General features: G+C 40.9%; 1 protein-coding gene across 2 annotated transcripts in view; it reads left to right on the forward strand.

The window, feature by feature from the left end:
• Positions 1–18,591, forward strand: part of NXN (nucleoredoxin) — a 150,652-nt gene that overhangs the window by 68,385 nt on the left and 63,676 nt on the right. For both annotated transcript variants that reach the window (XR_008888719.1, XM_056556909.1), the window contains exons 2-4: positions 11,373–11,490; positions 14,943–15,076; positions 15,974–16,074. Coding sequence is in view for 1 of the 2 variants with exons in the window: in XM_056556909.1 (XP_056412884.1) it covers positions 11,373–11,490; positions 14,943–15,076; positions 15,974–16,074 (353 nt within the window). In the remaining variant the exon portion in view is untranslated. The remainder of the gene's footprint in view (positions 1–11,372; positions 11,491–14,942; positions 15,077–15,973; positions 16,075–18,591) is intronic.

Consider the following 18,591-nt stretch of genomic DNA (forward strand, 5'->3'; position numbering starts at 1 on the left):
CCAGTTATTTTTTTTATTTTTTATTTTTTTATACTGCATACATTCTTCTTTCTTTATATAAGTATTCTTCACAAATACAAAAGCAAAAAGGCAGAAAATAATCGCCCAGTGTGGATCAAGCAAAGTCCGCAGGTGGTTACTAGGAGAGATTGTCAGCTTCTTGAACTTCAATATGCAGCTTCACTGCTGATCTTCTGTAGCCATCTCCATTCACTCGAAGGACAGGTGGGAACGTTTGCTACGTTTCAGAGGCAATGCCTCCTTTGTCAAGCATGGTGCACGTTCCCATCACCAAAATACATAGTCTAAACCTCTTGCGAGATTTCAATAAAAAAAACGTAGAAAAAGTACAAAAAACATATTACAAATATTGAAAATATAAACAATGTATATGGATCATACTAGAAGCAGTAATATTTTTTTTTTTTTCATATTCAAACCAAATCTTTATTTATGGAAACTCAAATAAGGCAACAATCAGACAATCTTGATCTCACACCATCAAACAAACAGTAGCAGAATGTGTCCATGTCAGGTGAAGTCATTAGCTATTCTACATAACAATATACTGGTCAGCGTCTATAGCCTTTCTTATAGACTTCTGCACTGATTAAAGAAGCTGAAGTATTGTAGTTGCCTAGATATAGTCCAAGATAACAACTAAGATCAACTAACCAAAATAGAGCGGAAGGGGGGGGGGGGGAGGAGGGGGAAAGGTAAGGGTAGGGAATGCGTGTGCAGGGAGAAGAGAGGTGATGTGGACAGGTGTGGGTAAGGTTGTTGGGATTCTTGGAGGGGGGAGGGGTTAGAGACTTGAATTAATAGGGGATAAAAAAAAGTGGGTCGGGTCCCAAGTTAACAGGGAGAAAAAATAGCGACCACTAACCTGGAGTTCTCTGGTTGTGGCTCCCACCGGGTCTGCCGCCTCTCGTCACCGCAGGAAACGCAAGGAAACTTATGGCATAACTCAATTCTAACGTGGCAGGTGCAATTGAGAATGGGAAAGCGTCTGGTGGGAAAGATGTGGCGTGGAAACTGGTGTCAACCCTCCCTGTACAGTGGTGTGTCCAGAAATGCTGACCAAGGTCCCCAGATGACCCCGAACCTGTCAGTGTTTCCCTTGGAATCGGCCATCAATTCCTCCATTCTACAGAGAAAAAGAATCTCCGTGTACCAGTCAGTCACCGTCGGGGATTGTGAGTCTTTCCATCTCCTCGGGATCACAGTGCGAGCAGCAAGTAAAAGAAAATTTGCTAAGATCTTAGAGGGGGTCCGTCTGGTCGAGGGAAGAATGGATAGTACCAGGACCTTGGGGTCATTTGGGTACTCAATCCCTGTGATAGTTTTAATCCTAGAAACCACCATCTCCCAGAAACTGGCTAATCGTGTGCAGGACCACCAAATATGTATCATAGTACCTTTATCGGTTCCACATCTCCAGCAGAAGTCAGAGGCGTCGGGGTACATCTTGTGTATAACTACTGGCACCCTATACCATCTAGAAAGGATTTTAAAGTTTGTTTCCTGCGACTTGCATTAGATCGACATCTTGTGGCAACTAGTGAATGCCGTCACCCAATCTGAGGGGGCAAAAGTAGTATGTAGTTCCTCCTCCCAGACCCTGGTATAATTTGGTAAGTTCTGGGCCTTTTCCTCCAAGATCAGGTTATAAATGGTTGAAACCGCTCTAGGTATCTGGTTAGAGGAATCACACAGTTTTTCAAAAGGGAGTAGAGGTCTATTTAGGTGTAACTGACTACCCTCCGTCTCCACAAAATGTTTGAGCTGTAGGAACTGTAGGAGCGTTGCAGGGTTGCGGGAACTTAACGGTACTATATCCTCGTAGGGGCGGATCAGGGAACCCTCTAAGAAACCCTTCAGTGGCAGGGATGTAGACCCAGTTTTTACAAGAGGTAAAAGGAGAGAAATCCCCCTAAAATTTGTAACCCAATTTCTCTCGAGTATGGAAATACCTCGTGTATGTAAAGTGTTCTGCGGGCTAAGAAGGGAAGGAGCGACAATGGGGTTTTGGAGAGTGAGTTTTTCTGAAATAGTTTTTGGGGGCATGTCACATTTAGGAAGCACCTATGGTGCCAGAACAGCAAATAAAAAACCCACATGGCATACTATTTTGGAAACTACACCCCTCAAGGAATGTAGCAAGGGGTACAGTGAGCCTTTACACCCCAAAAAAAAGTTGGATGTGTAAATTAATTAATTTATTTTTTTCACTAAAATGCTGTTTTTCCCCCCAAATTTTTTTTTTTTTTACAAGGGGTAATAGGAGAAAATTAATGTTACTACTGATATGCCAATTATGTTCCCAGAATAATGACCCAGAGCATAGCTAAAAGTAAAAAATATGCCCGCCCCAAACCCTATGCTCTGAGTCATAATTCTGGGAATGTGATGTGTGTGGCCGTCACTAACCTGTTGCCTAAAAAAGTCCCCGATGCTAGTGGTTCAGTGACCCATGAGCCATTTTTGGAAAAAATTCTCCCAGAGGTCTTATCAGGTTTTTTGGGGGGCAATTTAGTGGTTTATGGAATGTACTCTGGACTTGATACATTGCGGTCAAATTATGGAAAATTAAAATATAAAAAGGGAAAATTTAGTACTCCATGGAAGTGTGATACTCCCTGGAGCAATTTTTAATGGCCCGGATGATTGGGGCAAGTGTCACATTGAGTGGTGGTGTCCTTCCATATCTCCCTCTTGTGAGACACACTGCATTTTTTCTGGCACCTATATTTCCAGTTTCTTGGGAACTACGGCCTGCTTTTTCCCAGTCGCCAAAGATCAGGGTCCTTTGGACTTTTTCTTGGAAAAGGAATAATGTCCCTGTGTTGCCAGCATACTGGGACAGTACAAAAGAGTTGTACATGGCAACCTGTACCAAGTAGACCGCAACTTTTTTGTGCGATACCCGTGTTTTCCGCATGGCCATGTATGGCTTGAGGACTTGATCAGAGAGATCAACTCCCACCATATACTGATTGTAGTCCAGAATACAATCAAGCTTGAGGACCGTTGTTGTGGTACCTCGCACAGGCACAGGTGAGCTGCCGTTACCATGGTCAGCATAAGGACATCCCTCTTATCGTTAAACCTGACTAGCAACAGGTTTTCATGGGTAAGGGCACGGGACTCACCCATGGGCATAGGTGTCTGGATCAAATTTAGAGGGAGGCCTCTCTGGTTCTTCCGCACGGTCTCACAAGCGGACGTGGATCTGGCTGCGAGGGATGCTGGTATAAATGATGTCTATGTACACATGGTAACCCTATTCCAGCAATGGGTGCACAAGGCCCCAAACGAGTTTCCCGCTAACACCCAGAGTGGGGGGACATTCTGGGGGCTCTATACAGGAATCCCGTCCCTCATGTACACTTTTAAGTGTACCCGGGGTACTCTCACAAAGTTTGTAGAGTTTCACATCATACCGCGCTCGCTTCGAGGGAATTTGCTGACAGAAGTTGAGTCTCCCCTTAAAACTGATAAGAGACTCACCTACAGAGAGCTCCCCGAGGGGTACGTAGGCCTCCAAACATTTTGGCCCAAAAGGGATCTAAGACCGGCCTCACTTTGTAAAGCTGGTCATAGGCAGGATCACTTTGGGGGGGGGGGGGGGGGGGTAACATGCCGCACTATCAGCGTAATGCAGGCATTTCTGAACGGCCTCGAACCACTTCCGTGTCATGGCCATACTGTAAAGCGGGGTCTGGTAGATGATTTCCCCACTCCAGTACTGCCTGACACTTGGTTTTTGGACTAGGCCCATATGCAGCACGAGGCCCCAAAATGTCCTCATTTCGGCTGCATCAACGGCGTAACATTCATTGGACCTAGCCAAAAACTAATCTGGTTGATGGGCAATGAACTTTTGAGTGTACAAGTTCATTTGCTCCACCATTAGATTGACAAAGTAGTCGCTGAAAAAATAACTAAAATAGTCTATTTCAGTTTATCCGGCTGTGTCAATCCGGATTCCTGAGTCACCAACAAACTCAGGAATCCATGGCTGATATTCCTCTGGGAATCTACAGACAGGTTCACCGGAAGGGGGCTCCGGTATGCTTGTCTGGGGGGGTCGGACTCCTATTACGAGCGGCATGGCTCATCATCAGAACGAGGAAGGACACAGAAAAGTAGGATCTTCCTCGTACTCACTGGAAGATTTAGAGTCAGAGGCAATAAAGCATATGCCTTCTCTGCCGAAAATGCCCAGTGGGCTATCACCTTTATTTTTCTACGGTGGCGGGGGGTTGGGCGTGTGTGTGTATGCTTGGTGCTTACTTTATTTAACACACAGTTATATAAAAAAAAAAAACGCTGCGGGCAAAAAAAAAATCTGTAAATTAAATTTCCCTATTCCCCCTCCCCATCTGTCCCTGACACGAACTACATCTATCCCTGTCTTTATTTTTCCCCAAATCCCCATAAAAATACCTTTTTCTGAACTGCTACAGGAGCTCAGAGATGAGCTCTCTGGTGAGGGCAGGAAGTGGGCGGCCCCGGCAGGCGCGACGTCATCTGAAGCCTGGCCTTTTTTCCGCCCGTCTTCCTGAATGCTGTGTGTGCCCATCTCCTCTCTCTCCTGAGACTGCAGCTTGCGTGCTGCAATGAATGAGGAGAGTGAGATGCAGAGGGGCGGGGATATAATTAAATTTTGCGCGCGCACGAGCCCTGTGCTTGCTGTGAACGCGCATTCCGGACCACGCTGTGCCACGCTGCCCAGCCAGGGTTGGTCCGAATGTGACGAACGTAAAGGGGGGGGGGGGGGGGGGAGGAGGGAAAGTAATCCTGAGCCATATAGGGTGACACCTAGTGGCCAGGTTTTCAAATGTAAAAAAAAAAGACATATAACATAATTTTTTAAAATAAAATATATTACAAACATTTTTACATGATCTATTTAATAAAATTTTTTTTTTAAATGAGTACCCATTTAATTTATAAATTTTTTTTTCTTTTTTTTTTTAAACTCCTACCTGTCCCTTTACAGTAAACGCACCCTGCCTACAGGTGGCTGGAGGCCACTTCTTCAGCCCTGAGGGGCACAGATCTGGTCCAGAGGGGGGGTCCCTGGCTCCTTCTCTCAGCTCTTCCCGCTGACTTCGGTGGGCTAGCAGAGCTGAGAGAAGGGGAAATTAACCCCTCCTCTGCCAGCTGCTATTGATCGTCCGACCAATAGCAGCACATCTGGAGGAGGTGACGTGATCGCTACCTCCCCCCAGGAGCAGGAGGTGATTGGCGGTGTATAGTACACCGCCGATCACCTTCTAATTCCAGTTCATTGGGTCACACTTGACCTGTATGACCGGAATCACCGCAAATCGCCGGTGTGAATTCAGAACCCTCCAGGCATTGTCACAGGTTGACAAATCAAAATCTCAAATAGCTAAAAATATTTCTTTATTACAAATAACTTGTTACAGAATACAGTATGTATAAATCCCCATAGAAACAGTAATTCACAACAATACACAAAGTGCGATATTTATAGGGACAATCCCCAATAGTACATCCCCAATGTACTATTGGGGATTGTCCCTATAAATATCGCACTTTGTGTATTGTTGTGAATTACTGTTTTTATGGGGATTTATACATACTGTATTCTGTAACAAGTTATTTGTAATAAAGAAATATTTTTAGCTATTTGAGATTTTGATTTGTTAGTTTGAGCTAGCTATTATTTATCTATATATCAGTGATTTATTGTCACAGGTTGCCTGCTGAATGACTTCAGCAGGCATCCTGGTCCGGTCCCCTCTCTGTTTAAGGTCTACACAGTTTTTAAAGTGAAAAGTGTAGACCTTAAACCGAGAGGTGGTGCACTTCTGTGACTGCTGCTTTGACAGGAGACTTATCCAATTCATATAGACCACCTTATAGAGCAGTATGTTAATACTTTCAGTCCATGTGATAAAGTAGGAAAGTCAATTGATTTCCAATCCATAATAATTATCTTCCTAACAGTAAAAATACAGAAAAAGAACTGTTCATTATTACAAAATGCCAATGTATCAAAAGCTCCTAGTAGACAAACTTGTGGGGAAGTCAAAATTTGGATAAGGAAAAAGAGTATAGTAGACAAAAAGGGAAGGATTTTATTGCTGGGCCATACAGCATGGAGAAATGGGCCTTGCTCAGAGTGACATCGTAATAAAGTATCGTCCAAGGCCATACCTAGCTTCTTAAGCCTAGACCTGACTATAGTAAACTCCATGGATGAATTTATATTGTTTCAGGAGGTCTCTGGCACTGACAACTAAAGTAAAATAATACTCTGTAACATTCTCCCAGTCATCAGCTGATAGTTCTGGAATGTCAACCTGCAATTTGGTCTTGGACCTGTCTAAGGACTTAAGTTGCATGGTTACAGGAGACCATAAGAGTTTAAGGCTTAGTCAAGTCAGTAGTTTTAAACATTGACTGTAGGCTGGATTCTGCAAGAGATACCTGCAGGGATCCAGATTCTGCTTACACCACATGCCATAACTGCACAAATCTGAAAGAGCCGGAGGCAGGGATATTCAGAATTTCCTTAAATGCCTGAAAAGTGTTTCAGGAATTTGAAATTTAAAGGTGCACAGAAACTGACACTAGGATGATACAATAAATAGGGACGATAAGGGTGTAAACAGGCAAGAGTTCCACAGGAAACAGGAGGAGGGTGTCCCATCAAATGGTCCATATTTAAGGGAACAATTTGACACCGTTATGGAAATCTGTGAGGGTCCCAATGGTTAGACTCCCAGGAATCCACTAGTTATCCTCTATCCTGTGTATAGAACATAACTTAACTTAAATGGGCACTGTCAGATATAAAAACTTTTTATATGTAGTACATCTTAACCCCTTAACGACATCATGCGTCGGCTCCCATGATATAATGCGTGGTCACATGGTGACCCCGCGTCATATCGGATCGGTTCTGGCGGCCATCAACGGCTGGGACCCGCAGCTAATATTGGACATCACCGATCGCAGTGATGCCCAGTATTAACCCTTTAGACACAGCGATCTAAGTTGATCGCCGCATCTGAAGTGAAAGGAAAACCTTCCTGGCAGCTCAGTCGGGCTGATCGAGAACCCCTCGGTGAAACAGCGGCATACCGATCAGCTGTACGGACACGAGGAGGATCCCTACCTGCCTCCTGCGCGTCCGATCACTGAATGACTGCTCCGTGCCTGAGATCCAGGCAGGAGCAGTCTAGCGGTGATAACACTTATCAATGCCATGCAATTGCATGGCAGTGATCAGTGTAGGAAATCAGTGTGTGCAATGTTATAGTCCCTTATGGGGGCTATAACATTGCAAAAAAAAGTTAAAATAAAGTGTTAATAAATGGGATTTAACCCCTTCCCTATTAAAAGTCTGAATCACCCCCCTTTTCCAATAAGAAAAAAAACAACCCAGATGCGGCGATCAACTTAGATCGCTGCCCTGAAGGGTTAATACTGGGCATCACTGCGATCGCTGATGTCCAATACTATGTCCAACAAAAATGATACCTATAAAAACTTCAGATCATGGGGCAAAAAATGAGCCCTCATACGTCCCCCATATGCGGAAAAATTAAAAGTTATAGGGGTCAGAAGAGGACATTTTTTAACGTATTAATTTTCATGCATGTAGATATGAATTTTTCCAGAAGTAAGACAAAATCAAACCTATAGAAGTAGGGTATCATTTTAATTGTATGGACCTATAAAATAAGGAGAAGGTGTAATTTTTACGCAAAAATGTACTGCGTAGAAGCCACCAAAACTTACAAAATGTTTTTTTTTTATTTTGTCACACAATGATTTATTTATTTTTTGTTCTGCCGTAGATTTTTGGGTAAAATGACTGATATCATTACAAAGTAGAATTGGTGGCGCAAAAAATAAGCCCTCATATGGATTTTTCAGTGGAAAATTTAAAGGGTTATGATTTTTAAAATGTAAGGAGGAAAAAACTAAAATGCAAAAACTGAAAAACGCTGAGTTCTTAAGGGGTTAGATACAATAGTTTTTCCAATATACTTCTTTAAAAAAAATTCACGCAAAATTTCACACAAAAATTCCACTAAGTGTCCTCATACCTCCTGGGACACTGATGAGTCCCACAGCAGCATGAGTGTGTCCAAGGGTCATGGACACGAGATGGCTGATTGACAAGGCTGCAGGAAGAACACAGCCTGCAGCAACACTGCTGTAACAGCCTCCAACTGTTGCAAAACTACCACCTGAAGCATGCCTGGACAGTCAAAGGATGTAGGCACACAGCTAAAGGCAGCACAGCTTCGAAAAAGTTATTCAAACACTATACCTCCAACTATTCCAAAACTAAGTCCCCGCATTACAGGGCTGACCAAGGATGATACACATTAATTACATAGAAACAAAATGTATGCATAAAAAACTACTGTACTTTTAGCACTAAACCTTTGCACTAATTTTGGAAAATGTAAGTTATGCACTCACCATATTGTCTTTGGTGGTTGAGTACAGGCACTCTCCAGTAATTATTTTGTGTGTTTACAGCATAAAACCAGAGAGGAAAGGGTAACAGAGCAGGGCTGCCAGGCTCGCTCCCAAAGCAGTGAGTCAGCAGTGAGAGGGAGGGGAGGAGTCATCACAGTGCAGGCAAGAGAGGGACACGCCCCCTCTCTTTGGGAAGATGAAAAAGACAGTGGGCAGCTGTTATATGCTATTTTTTAGTTAAATATTGGTGATAGATACATAAAAATTGCACAAAGAAACCCCAAAAATGTAGTCATTTACATAAAAATTGCACAAAGAAACCCCAAAAATGTAGTCATCTACTTAAAAAGTAGCAAAAATAATATGAATTTTATTGATACATTATAAAACACAGAAAGAGATTTCCACAAAAAGAGAAAGAGGGGAAAGAAAAGAGTATTGCACTGTACCCTGGTATAACACTTCATGGACATAAACACTAGTATTATTATCCAACCAAATGTGCAAAATTCATGCTACAGAGCTATAAACAAAGTGCTTCCAGCTAGCAAGCTTCCTATCATAAGGTAACATAGGTAAACATGCGGGTACAAAGATACATACTTAGGTGATCACAAGCAGTGGGTACCAGGGAGCAGTACAACACCACCTCATAAAAATTACATGGCCATTGGCCACAATCTTCCCAATCAAAGTCTTTAAAGACTTTGGAGCCTTAGAAACTAACACCAGTATGCTAAAGTGGTTTAGGATTGTAATGCAGCATTACCTTTTCCTCCTTTATAGCCGGTTTGATAATGCCAAAAATGTTTATATAGACAGTCACCAACAGTCAGATAGGCGTGGCCAGGGGTTCACAATGCCCTGGGGCCTCCACGTCCATCTCCTCTACATAAGCACTGGAATCGCTTTGTGATTGTCACACGGGTCCTCAGCGCATGTGCCTTCCATGGTTATGATATGCCGCAGTATATTCACTGAGCAAGTGCTCGCTCCTGATGTCTACCTGCCCAGAGCACCTGTGTGATACTAGGGATCCATCTGTGTGTCAATGACACAGTGGTTCCATCCTTTACGTAGAGGAGATAGGCATGGCAGCCCCGGGGCATTGCAAACCCGTGGCCACGCCTATCCGACTCTTGATGACCTTTGGTCCATTAAACCAAATAAGTAACGCTTCCAGTTCTGTACAGATTACTTTCAGTATTCTCCTTATTATCAGAAGCAAGTTAACAAAGAAATGTAATATCTAAATGTATGGATAATACATAATCCAGCAATATGTTATGGTCACAGCTCACCTCCCCACTTCCCTCCTCAGTAACCTTTGCACAGGTTACAGAGCATGCCAAGAACACTCCCCTTTATTAGTCAATTAGTCAGCATTAGTCTCTTGTGCCTATATCCATGTAGTTGCTGTAAAGTGTATCTCTAAATGCTGATAAAAGCCGCTAAGGCAAGATGGCTGCCCTTATAATAATTTAGGAAAAATTTAATTTACAGTCAGAAAATAGAAACAGATAAGAAAAAAACATGTCTGGCTCTGTTCAGTAAAAAGATATACAAGATGCAGTTTAAAAATAGCCTAACACTAGGATCTACACCTTCCGACCAGTTGTAATTGAAATAGGATCTCAGACAAGTTAGTGGTTTACTTTCGCAAGCTAGTTTTTTTGACCTTTTTACTGGATGGAAGACTCCTTTTCTTTATGATACTGCAGTTTTACCACTTAACTATAACTCCTGATCACAAATAAATCTTAATTACGATTATTCAATATTGCAGTGAAGTCAGTATTTTCACATGGTAAAGGATTGTAGAGAATAGTCTAAATGGTGTATGCTACCAAACAGTTTTGTGTGGCAATACTCCTTTTGCAAGTAAAACCTTTTTAGATTGCATATACCGTAATTGCTATATAAATTAGTTTATTTCATTATAACTGTGTCACCCCAGTGGTACAGGCCATATTCATTTGACAGAATTATGCTGCAAAATCTAGAAAGGTGTATGGAAAATGCCTTAAATATATGCATCAAATTCCTAACACGGATGTTAAAAATCTTTGTAATTTTTAATAAATGTATCATATTTACATTTGAGGCTATCTCCAGTTCAAAATTGTGTCAACATATACGGTAGTTTTGCTTGTTGTTTCTATTCTTCTTGACTCCCTACTTGGCATAACTTAATCCCTGAATCAACACCCGTTCTTTAGCAAATTAGTGCATAGAACTTGTAATATTATATTTTTAAGAAAGACATCCAATTAGAGATGAGCGAACTTACAGTAAATTCGATTCGTCACGAACTTCTCGGCTCGGCAGTTGATTACTTATCCTGCATAAATGAGTTCAGCTTTCAGGTGCTCTGGTGGGCTGGAAAAGGTGGATACAGTCCTAGGAAAGAGTCTCCTAGGACTGTATCCACCTTTTCCAGCCCACCGGAGCACCTGAAAGCTGAACTCATTTATGCAGGATAAGACATCAACTGCCGAGCCGAGAAGTTCGTGACGAATCGAATTTACTGTAAGTTCGCTCATCTCTACATCCAATCTTTTTTGCTATGTTCCAAAATCTTTTTTTTTTTTTTGCCTTGCCTTGTTATGTTTGCTGTAGGCATTTTCTCATTACATTTGACTACAGTGATGTCTAGTGAAATGAAAATTGTGTTACGCTAGGTCAATGTTTTTGCTATGATGGAGTTTAGCAGCCATCAGCTAAGTATGGAAAGTATGAATAGATCTCTTCTGGATTGGTACATCCTCCTGGACTCAGTTGAGTTAGTTTATATTGACAAAGCGTATCCTTTTTTTTTTTTCAGAACTAAAATGTTGTATTTAAATTCTGATTATTAAATCTTCAACGGTGTCTTTTATGTTTTTGTTTCTCAACAGTTAAAACTTTGGAATAAGTACAGAATTTCCAACATCCCCTCACTTATCTTTATTGAATCATCTTCAGGGAAAGTTGTATGTAGAAATGGCCTCTTATTAATAAGAGATGATCCAGAAGGTTAGTATAACTTTTACTTCTATTAATCTGTATATTTGCACATCAGATCTAAACTTTTCCTTTCATGAAAATAAATGTTTGGGCTGTTATGTGACCACTTGGCTTAAAATTATCTGCTACCGCAGTAAATTTTCTTGCTTTGAGCTGGCCAAACACTTGAGATAAATCTTAAAGGAGTACTCCAGGATCTGAAAACTTACCCCCTATCCTAAGGATAGGGGTTACGTGTCAGTTCACGGGGGGGGGGGGGGGGGGGGGTCTGATCGCTGGGACCCCCGCGATCTTCCATACAAAGCTCCAACAGAGTGTACAAACGGCACATGTCGACCACGAATCAGTGGCTGACACGCCCCCTCAATACAACACTATGGGAGAGCCAGAGCCCTGCATTTGGAAAACTCCGGCTCTGCCATAGCGCTGCATTGAGGGGGCGTGGCAGCCGCCACTTTGTTCAGGGGTCGACACTCCCCCTTTCTGCAGACTTCCGGGGCCCCATATGGGAGATTGCATAGGGTCCCAGCGGTCGGACCCCCCGCAATCTGATACTTATCCGCTATCCTTAGGATTGGGGATAAGTTGTCAGATTCTGGAGTACTCCTTTAAATGTATGGCCAGTTTAGTTCTTAATCACTAAGTAAATAACTGACCTATCTTAGCTTAAATGGGCACTGTCATCAACATTATTTTTTGATATGTTGTAGTACATATGTACTACAACATATCTCTAATATATTTTAATTATTTTTTTATTTTTTATTTACATGTTCTAATTTATGTTTGAAAACCGACCACTAGGGGTCTCCCTCCTAGGCTCCCTCCTGGGCTTACGGGGTAGCGTGGCAGCATTTATTGTTTTCAACTCCCAGCTGTTTTACCACTGCAACTCCCAGCAAGCCCTGACATCTATTGGCTGGGAGTTGTAGTAGAAACAGCTGGAGGCACCCTGTATAGATGAAGTAAGGGCGGAAGTCCCTCCCAGCAGGCATCAGTGACGTGGTGCCTGCTGGGGAAGTCTGCCTGGTAGTGAGCACACTACCAGGCAGACCGAAAGGTATTTTTAATATAGTAAAAAAAAAATTAAAAAAAATAAAAAGCAGGGAGGGGGTTAGGGATAGATGGGCAATAGGCAGGGACAGAAAAAAAAAGATGGTGGGAGCTACCCTTTAACCCTGTAGCCATGTTAATTCATTGCATGATCTTCTATCCAGAATTTGCAACAAGGTACAGTAAAATTGCATATAAAAAAAGTTATGTAACACTTTGCAGCAAACATCTGGTCACTTCTGCAGTGGATGAACACAGCCAAAGAAGTTACAGTATATTTTGGTATGTTGTTTGTAATGTTTATAATAAAGCCAAAGATACGAAAGGCTTGGCTTAAAGATAATAGAAATAAATGCTGATCTGGTCACTCAACAAAAGGTTTTGTTTAAAAGCATTTTTCTCTTTGAAAACAATTCCCAAAGGCTACAGACACCTTTGACATGAATAATAATGTTTCCACAATGCAACTGCCTTCACTATCTTTTCTGTAATGCAGTTTAATTTCCTCTGCACTGCTTTTGGTTACACGTTACCTGGACAGATGTTTACAGAGTTTCCCGCTGTGGTTTTGAACCATGGCAGATTTAGTTGACTTCAGTGAGGGAAATTTTAAACATTCGCCTGTATTAATGTATCTTTAAAATCTTTCAGCCCTTTTTTTTCTACATTTTCAGACATTTTTTTTCTAATCAACTGGTGCCAAAAAGTTAAACAGATTAGTAAATAACTTCTATTAAAAAAAATCTTAAAGGGTACCTTTAACTTTTTGGCACCAGTTAATTAAAAAAAAAAATAGTTTTCCACCGGAGTTCCCCTTTGAGGATCTTCTCTCCTATTCTGACATACAGATGCTGAGAAGTGTGTGATTTACCCCTTAAAGTCATCTCCTTTATCACTACACCCATACAAAACCTGTCTCCTGTTTTTTTTGCTGGACTGCAACCTGCAACCCCCAATTGGAATTTCCCTTTTTATTTAAATTGTTTTTGTGTGGAATTTCCACACAAAAACTATTTCAAGTGGAAAAATGTTTACCATTGACTTGATGGAATTCTGCTCACCTATTCCGCAAGAAGAATGAACATCTTCCTTCTTCTAGCAGAACGGAATTTCGCGGCGGAATTAAGTGAGCGGAATTTACGCAGTGTGAACAGTGCAGAGTAAAATACATTGAAGTCTATGGCAAAGCAGATGTTAATTATTTCTAAGCGGAGAGTTCAAGAGGAATTACTCGAGTAAATTCCTTTTGAATTACTCAGTGTGAACGCACCCTTACACTGCTTCATAGCTCCGGTATCTGGGCGCCCCCATCTGCAACCGGTGATACAGCTTTCCCCCGAGCTGCAGAATGTAGCGTCTACAGCCAGGGGAACTGAGAGTGCCCCTTTCAATTACTGGCTAAGGTGAAACACCTCTGCAGTCTACAGCATCGGCTGGCTCTGGTAAAACAGACTGGCCGGAGACGGGTTTTTTTTTTTTATCCTAGAGCTATGAGGTAGCAGAGGAAAGTGAATAAAAGTTATTTTTTTTGTTGTTTTTTTTTTAGGCAGGCTTTACACATTAACACATTCCACTGGACAACCCCTTTAATTTCAGAATTGGTGGAGGCCCTCCCATTCAGTTTAAGAATAGAAAGAGCCAACATAGCCGGGGGCTGTGTGCTGTTGATTTTGCCAGTTATGTACAAGAATTTCAACAACTCTATAGCAACAAAATGGTAGGATTTGTTTATTTAGAAAGTTTCCTAGTTTTGCATTTAGGAAGCAAATGAACAATAAAGAGTCTCTCCATTGTGGCTTGCAGAAAAGGGGTTCATCAATGAGGATTTCACACTGTGATGTATGTGTCATGTCTATATACCCTTAAAGGAAAGCGGTCATCTGTTCACCCACACTAAACCCAATACACTGGGTTATAGAGTGGGTGAACAGGAGACTGGTGAGGGGTTAATGGGTTAAATGCCTACCTGCACCCCAGAGATCTGTACCTCCTAAGATCGGCATCCATCTTCAGTGAATTGCTTGCGGGAGGTGGGCCCGCCGGCTCAATATGAATATTCATTTGCGGGTCATGTGAGCGCTCACGGGACCCACGACAATGTATATTCAAATTGAGCCAGCGGGCCCGCCTCCAGCACGCTTTTCACTGAAGATGGATGCCGATCTTCAGAGATACTGATCTCCGGAGTGCAGGTATGTATTTAACCCATTAACCCCACATCGGTCTCCTGTTCACCCACTCTAAAACCCAGTCTATTGGGTTTAGTATGGATGAACAGATGACTGTTTTCCTTTAAATTGTAACTTGAGTTATATGAGACAAACTATTCTAGTGCAGGACTTTGCAAACGTATTTTGCTTAATTTTATAACAGGATCCTGTTACTAAATATTTTATTATTTTCCTCAGGTCTAGAGTTCCCTTGGGGTCCAAAGCCCTTCAGTGAAGTTATTGCAGGTCCTTTGCTCAGGAACAATAGCCAGTCCCAAGATAGTAGTACTCTGGAAGGCTCCTTTGTGGGTGTATATTTCTCTGCACATTGGGTAAGTAAATGCACATGACCTGTATTAAGGAATTAAAGGGAATCTGTCAGTCTGTTGTGAACAAATGAACTGCAGACACTCTTACATAAAAGATAGTATACACATAAGTTATATACCAGTGATGAATTTGGTAAAATTGTAATGCTGCAACACTTAAGTGCAAGTATAATGTTGTTGTGGTGGCAAGAAACATGTTTAAAACTCCTTGCAACTCCCTAGCCTGCTGCTAAAGCAAGCATTCTACGGAATTGCCTGACGTTCCATAGACTTCTGGTAATTCCCAGATTGCTGTCTTTGGCGGCAGGTTACAGAGTTACTGGGAGTTTTAAATGTGTATCCTGCCACCACAACAACATTATACTTTCCCTTTAAACACCTTGTGTAAACACTAAAAACAACACCAAATTATCATTTATCTTAATTACTCAATTATAATATGTAAGAGTTAGTTCATATGGCACTTTTTTTCCCTTTACAAAACTAAACCGCAATATATGTGGCAGAAATCCAAGGCAAGCGTTGTTTTTCTGACATGTCTTTCGTTGTGGTTTTAGATGCAGATTAGCCCAGGTGTGTGTGTATGTGTGTGTGTGTGTATATATATATATATATATATATATATATATATATATATATATATATATATATATATATATATATATATATACACACACACACACACCACAGTTCATTGTTTTGTGTACTATACCGCATATTCCCTTTGACACTTGTTTCCTTACATGCCAAATTATGTGCAGGAACAATTGAAATTGGATCTGAAGGTTAGAAATTGCCTTTTGCTAATCAGCAATGTGATAGAAAAGTTTAGTAGGCCTTTAATCCTTTAGGGAACATAAATTTTTTTCTTATGTACATTTTTGTATGTTCATATTTCAGTGTCCTCCATGTCGCAGCCTGACCAGAGTTCTAGTGGAGTCTTACCGGAAAATTAAGGAGTTGGGGCAAAAGTTTGAAATTGTTCTAGTTAGTGCTGACAGGTAATTTGTTTTCATGTCCTTTAAATAGAATTTACACTGTTAAAGGGGTACTCCAGTGGAAAACTACTTTTTTTCAAATCAACCAGTGCCAGAAAGTTATACAGAGTTGTAAATTACTTCTATTTAAAATCTTAATCCTTCCAGTACTTATGAGTTGCTGTATGCTCCAGAGGAAGTTGTGTATTTTTTTTCCAGTCTGACTATAGTGTTCTCTGCTTGCCACCTCTGTCCCTGTCAGGAACTGTTAAGAGAAAGAGAGGTTTGTTCTGAGGATTTGCTTCCACTCAAGACAATTCCTGACACAGAAGTGTCAGCAGAGAGCACTGTGGTCAGACTGGAAAGAACTACACGACTTCTCTGGAGCATACAGCAGCTAATAAGTGCTGGAAGGATTAAGATTTTTATATAGAAGTAAGTTACAAATTGGTTTGAAAAACCTTTGTTTTCCATTGGAGTACCCCTTTAAATACTGTTTTTTCCCCTTAAAGGGGTACAGATTTTTTTTTTAAATAAACTGGTGCTAGGAACTTTAACAGATTTGTAAGTTATTTCTATTTGAAAATCTTAATTGCTCCACTATTTATCAACTGCTGTATACTACAGAGGAAGTTCTTTTCTTTTTGAATTTGCTTTCTGTCTGACCACAGTGCTCTCTACTGACACCTCTGTCCATTTTAGGAACTGACCAGAGTAGGAGCAAATCCCCATAGCAAATCTATCCTGCTCCAGACAGTTCCTAAAATTCACAGAGGTGGCAGCAGAAAGCACTGTGGTCAGACAGAAAGGATATTCAAAAGAAAGGAACTTCCTGTGGAGCATATAGCAGCTGATAAGTACTGGAAGGATTAATATTTTTTAAATAGAAGTAATTTACAAATCTGTTTAACTTTCTGGAGCCAGTTGATTTAAAAAAAATGTTTTCCAGGGGAGTACCCCTTTAAGTCTATACTGCATATGTATTTTACATTGAACTCCTATAATCTGAATGCAGCTAAGCTTCTCCTGGAAGTCTACCTTCTGTATATGAAAAAACAGAAAGATGCAGTGCAGAAGTGTTTTTTTTTTTTTTTAAATTAATCTATATTTCTGTCTACATCCTAACCACACATACACAACTTTGCAGTATGCATATTATACACACACAGCACTGCTGCATATATACCGTATTATATACACAGACAACACAGCTGTCTATATACACACAGCTCTGCTTCACCTACACACATATATATATATATATATATATATATATATATATATATATATATATATATATATTTACATGAAATAAAATTGAAATACTTATTGTGCTTGTCTGTTAATTCAGAAATCAAATTAAATGAGATTTTATACATTATATATTACATTCATAGTACAGTGGTCCCTCAAGTTACAATGGTCGTCCTGGAACCAATTAATATTGTATGTTGAAACCATTGTATGTTGTGACCATGACTCTATGGAAACCTGCTAATTGGTTCTAAAGGCACCAAAATGTCATCCAAAAATAGGAAAAAGTGAGGATTAAAGAAAAATAAGTAGATAACTGATAAAGATATAGCAAGTCCTTACATATAAAAGTAAGAAAGATCTGCTGGGAGCTGTAATCACTGTCTATGTCAGTGCTTTCCAAGCAGGGAGCCTCCAGCTTTTGCAAAACTACAACTCCCAGCATGCCCGGACAGCCAAAGGCTGTCCAGGCATGCTGGGAGTTGTAGTTTTGCAACAGCTGGGGGCACCCTGCTTGGGAAGCACTGGTCTATGTAGAGGACAGGAGCTTCTTTGGGGTCCTGTACAGTACACGCACTGTCCTAAAAAAAAAAAAAAAAAGTAACATGGAGCCGCCCTCACCTGGTATCCAAAAGAGCAGCTAACCCTGGCCCAAAGAGTAGTACAAAACATGTAGTACCGCCCTGTACTGTAGGGAGGCGCTACCAGACACCAGTCCGTGCATACACTTCAGTAATACAGGAGTTTTACCAGTGAATGCCCATTCTGGTTGGTCAGTTCATTGACAGGTATCACAGATCTGGACTGCCCATAACATTGTATGTTGAGTCTGGTTTCAACTTACAATGGTCCAGAAAAGACCATTGTTGAAACTATTGTATGTTGAGGCCATTGTAAGTTGAGGGATCACTGTACTGTATTGGAAACAAGTTATTATACACACAGATTGCTTTGGATGCATGCTGGACATCCCAACAATGTACAACATGCAAGCCTGCCAACACTTGCTTATAAAGAACCGTTGACAGACTTGACCACTGATCTGTTGCATTTTGTGTGTTTATTTGATAAAGTTATCATTACAACTTGCTGTTACATAACAGATGAAACATTTCTTTTATTTGATAAAGTTATCATTACAACTTACTGTTACATAACATGATACTTTCTTTATGCTTTTACTGCCACCTTATTTTTATTCAATGTAGATAGGCAGGAGAGCAGGTACAGAATTTTAAAGGTTGTGTTGAGAGAAAATAGAGTGTACACAGCAAACTGCAGAAGAGG

This window comes from Hyla sarda, chromosome 2, assembly GCF_029499605.1.
Source record: "Hyla sarda isolate aHylSar1 chromosome 2, aHylSar1.hap1, whole genome shotgun sequence".
NCBI classification, from domain to species: Eukaryota; Metazoa; Chordata; class Amphibia; order Anura; family Hylidae; genus Hyla; species Hyla sarda.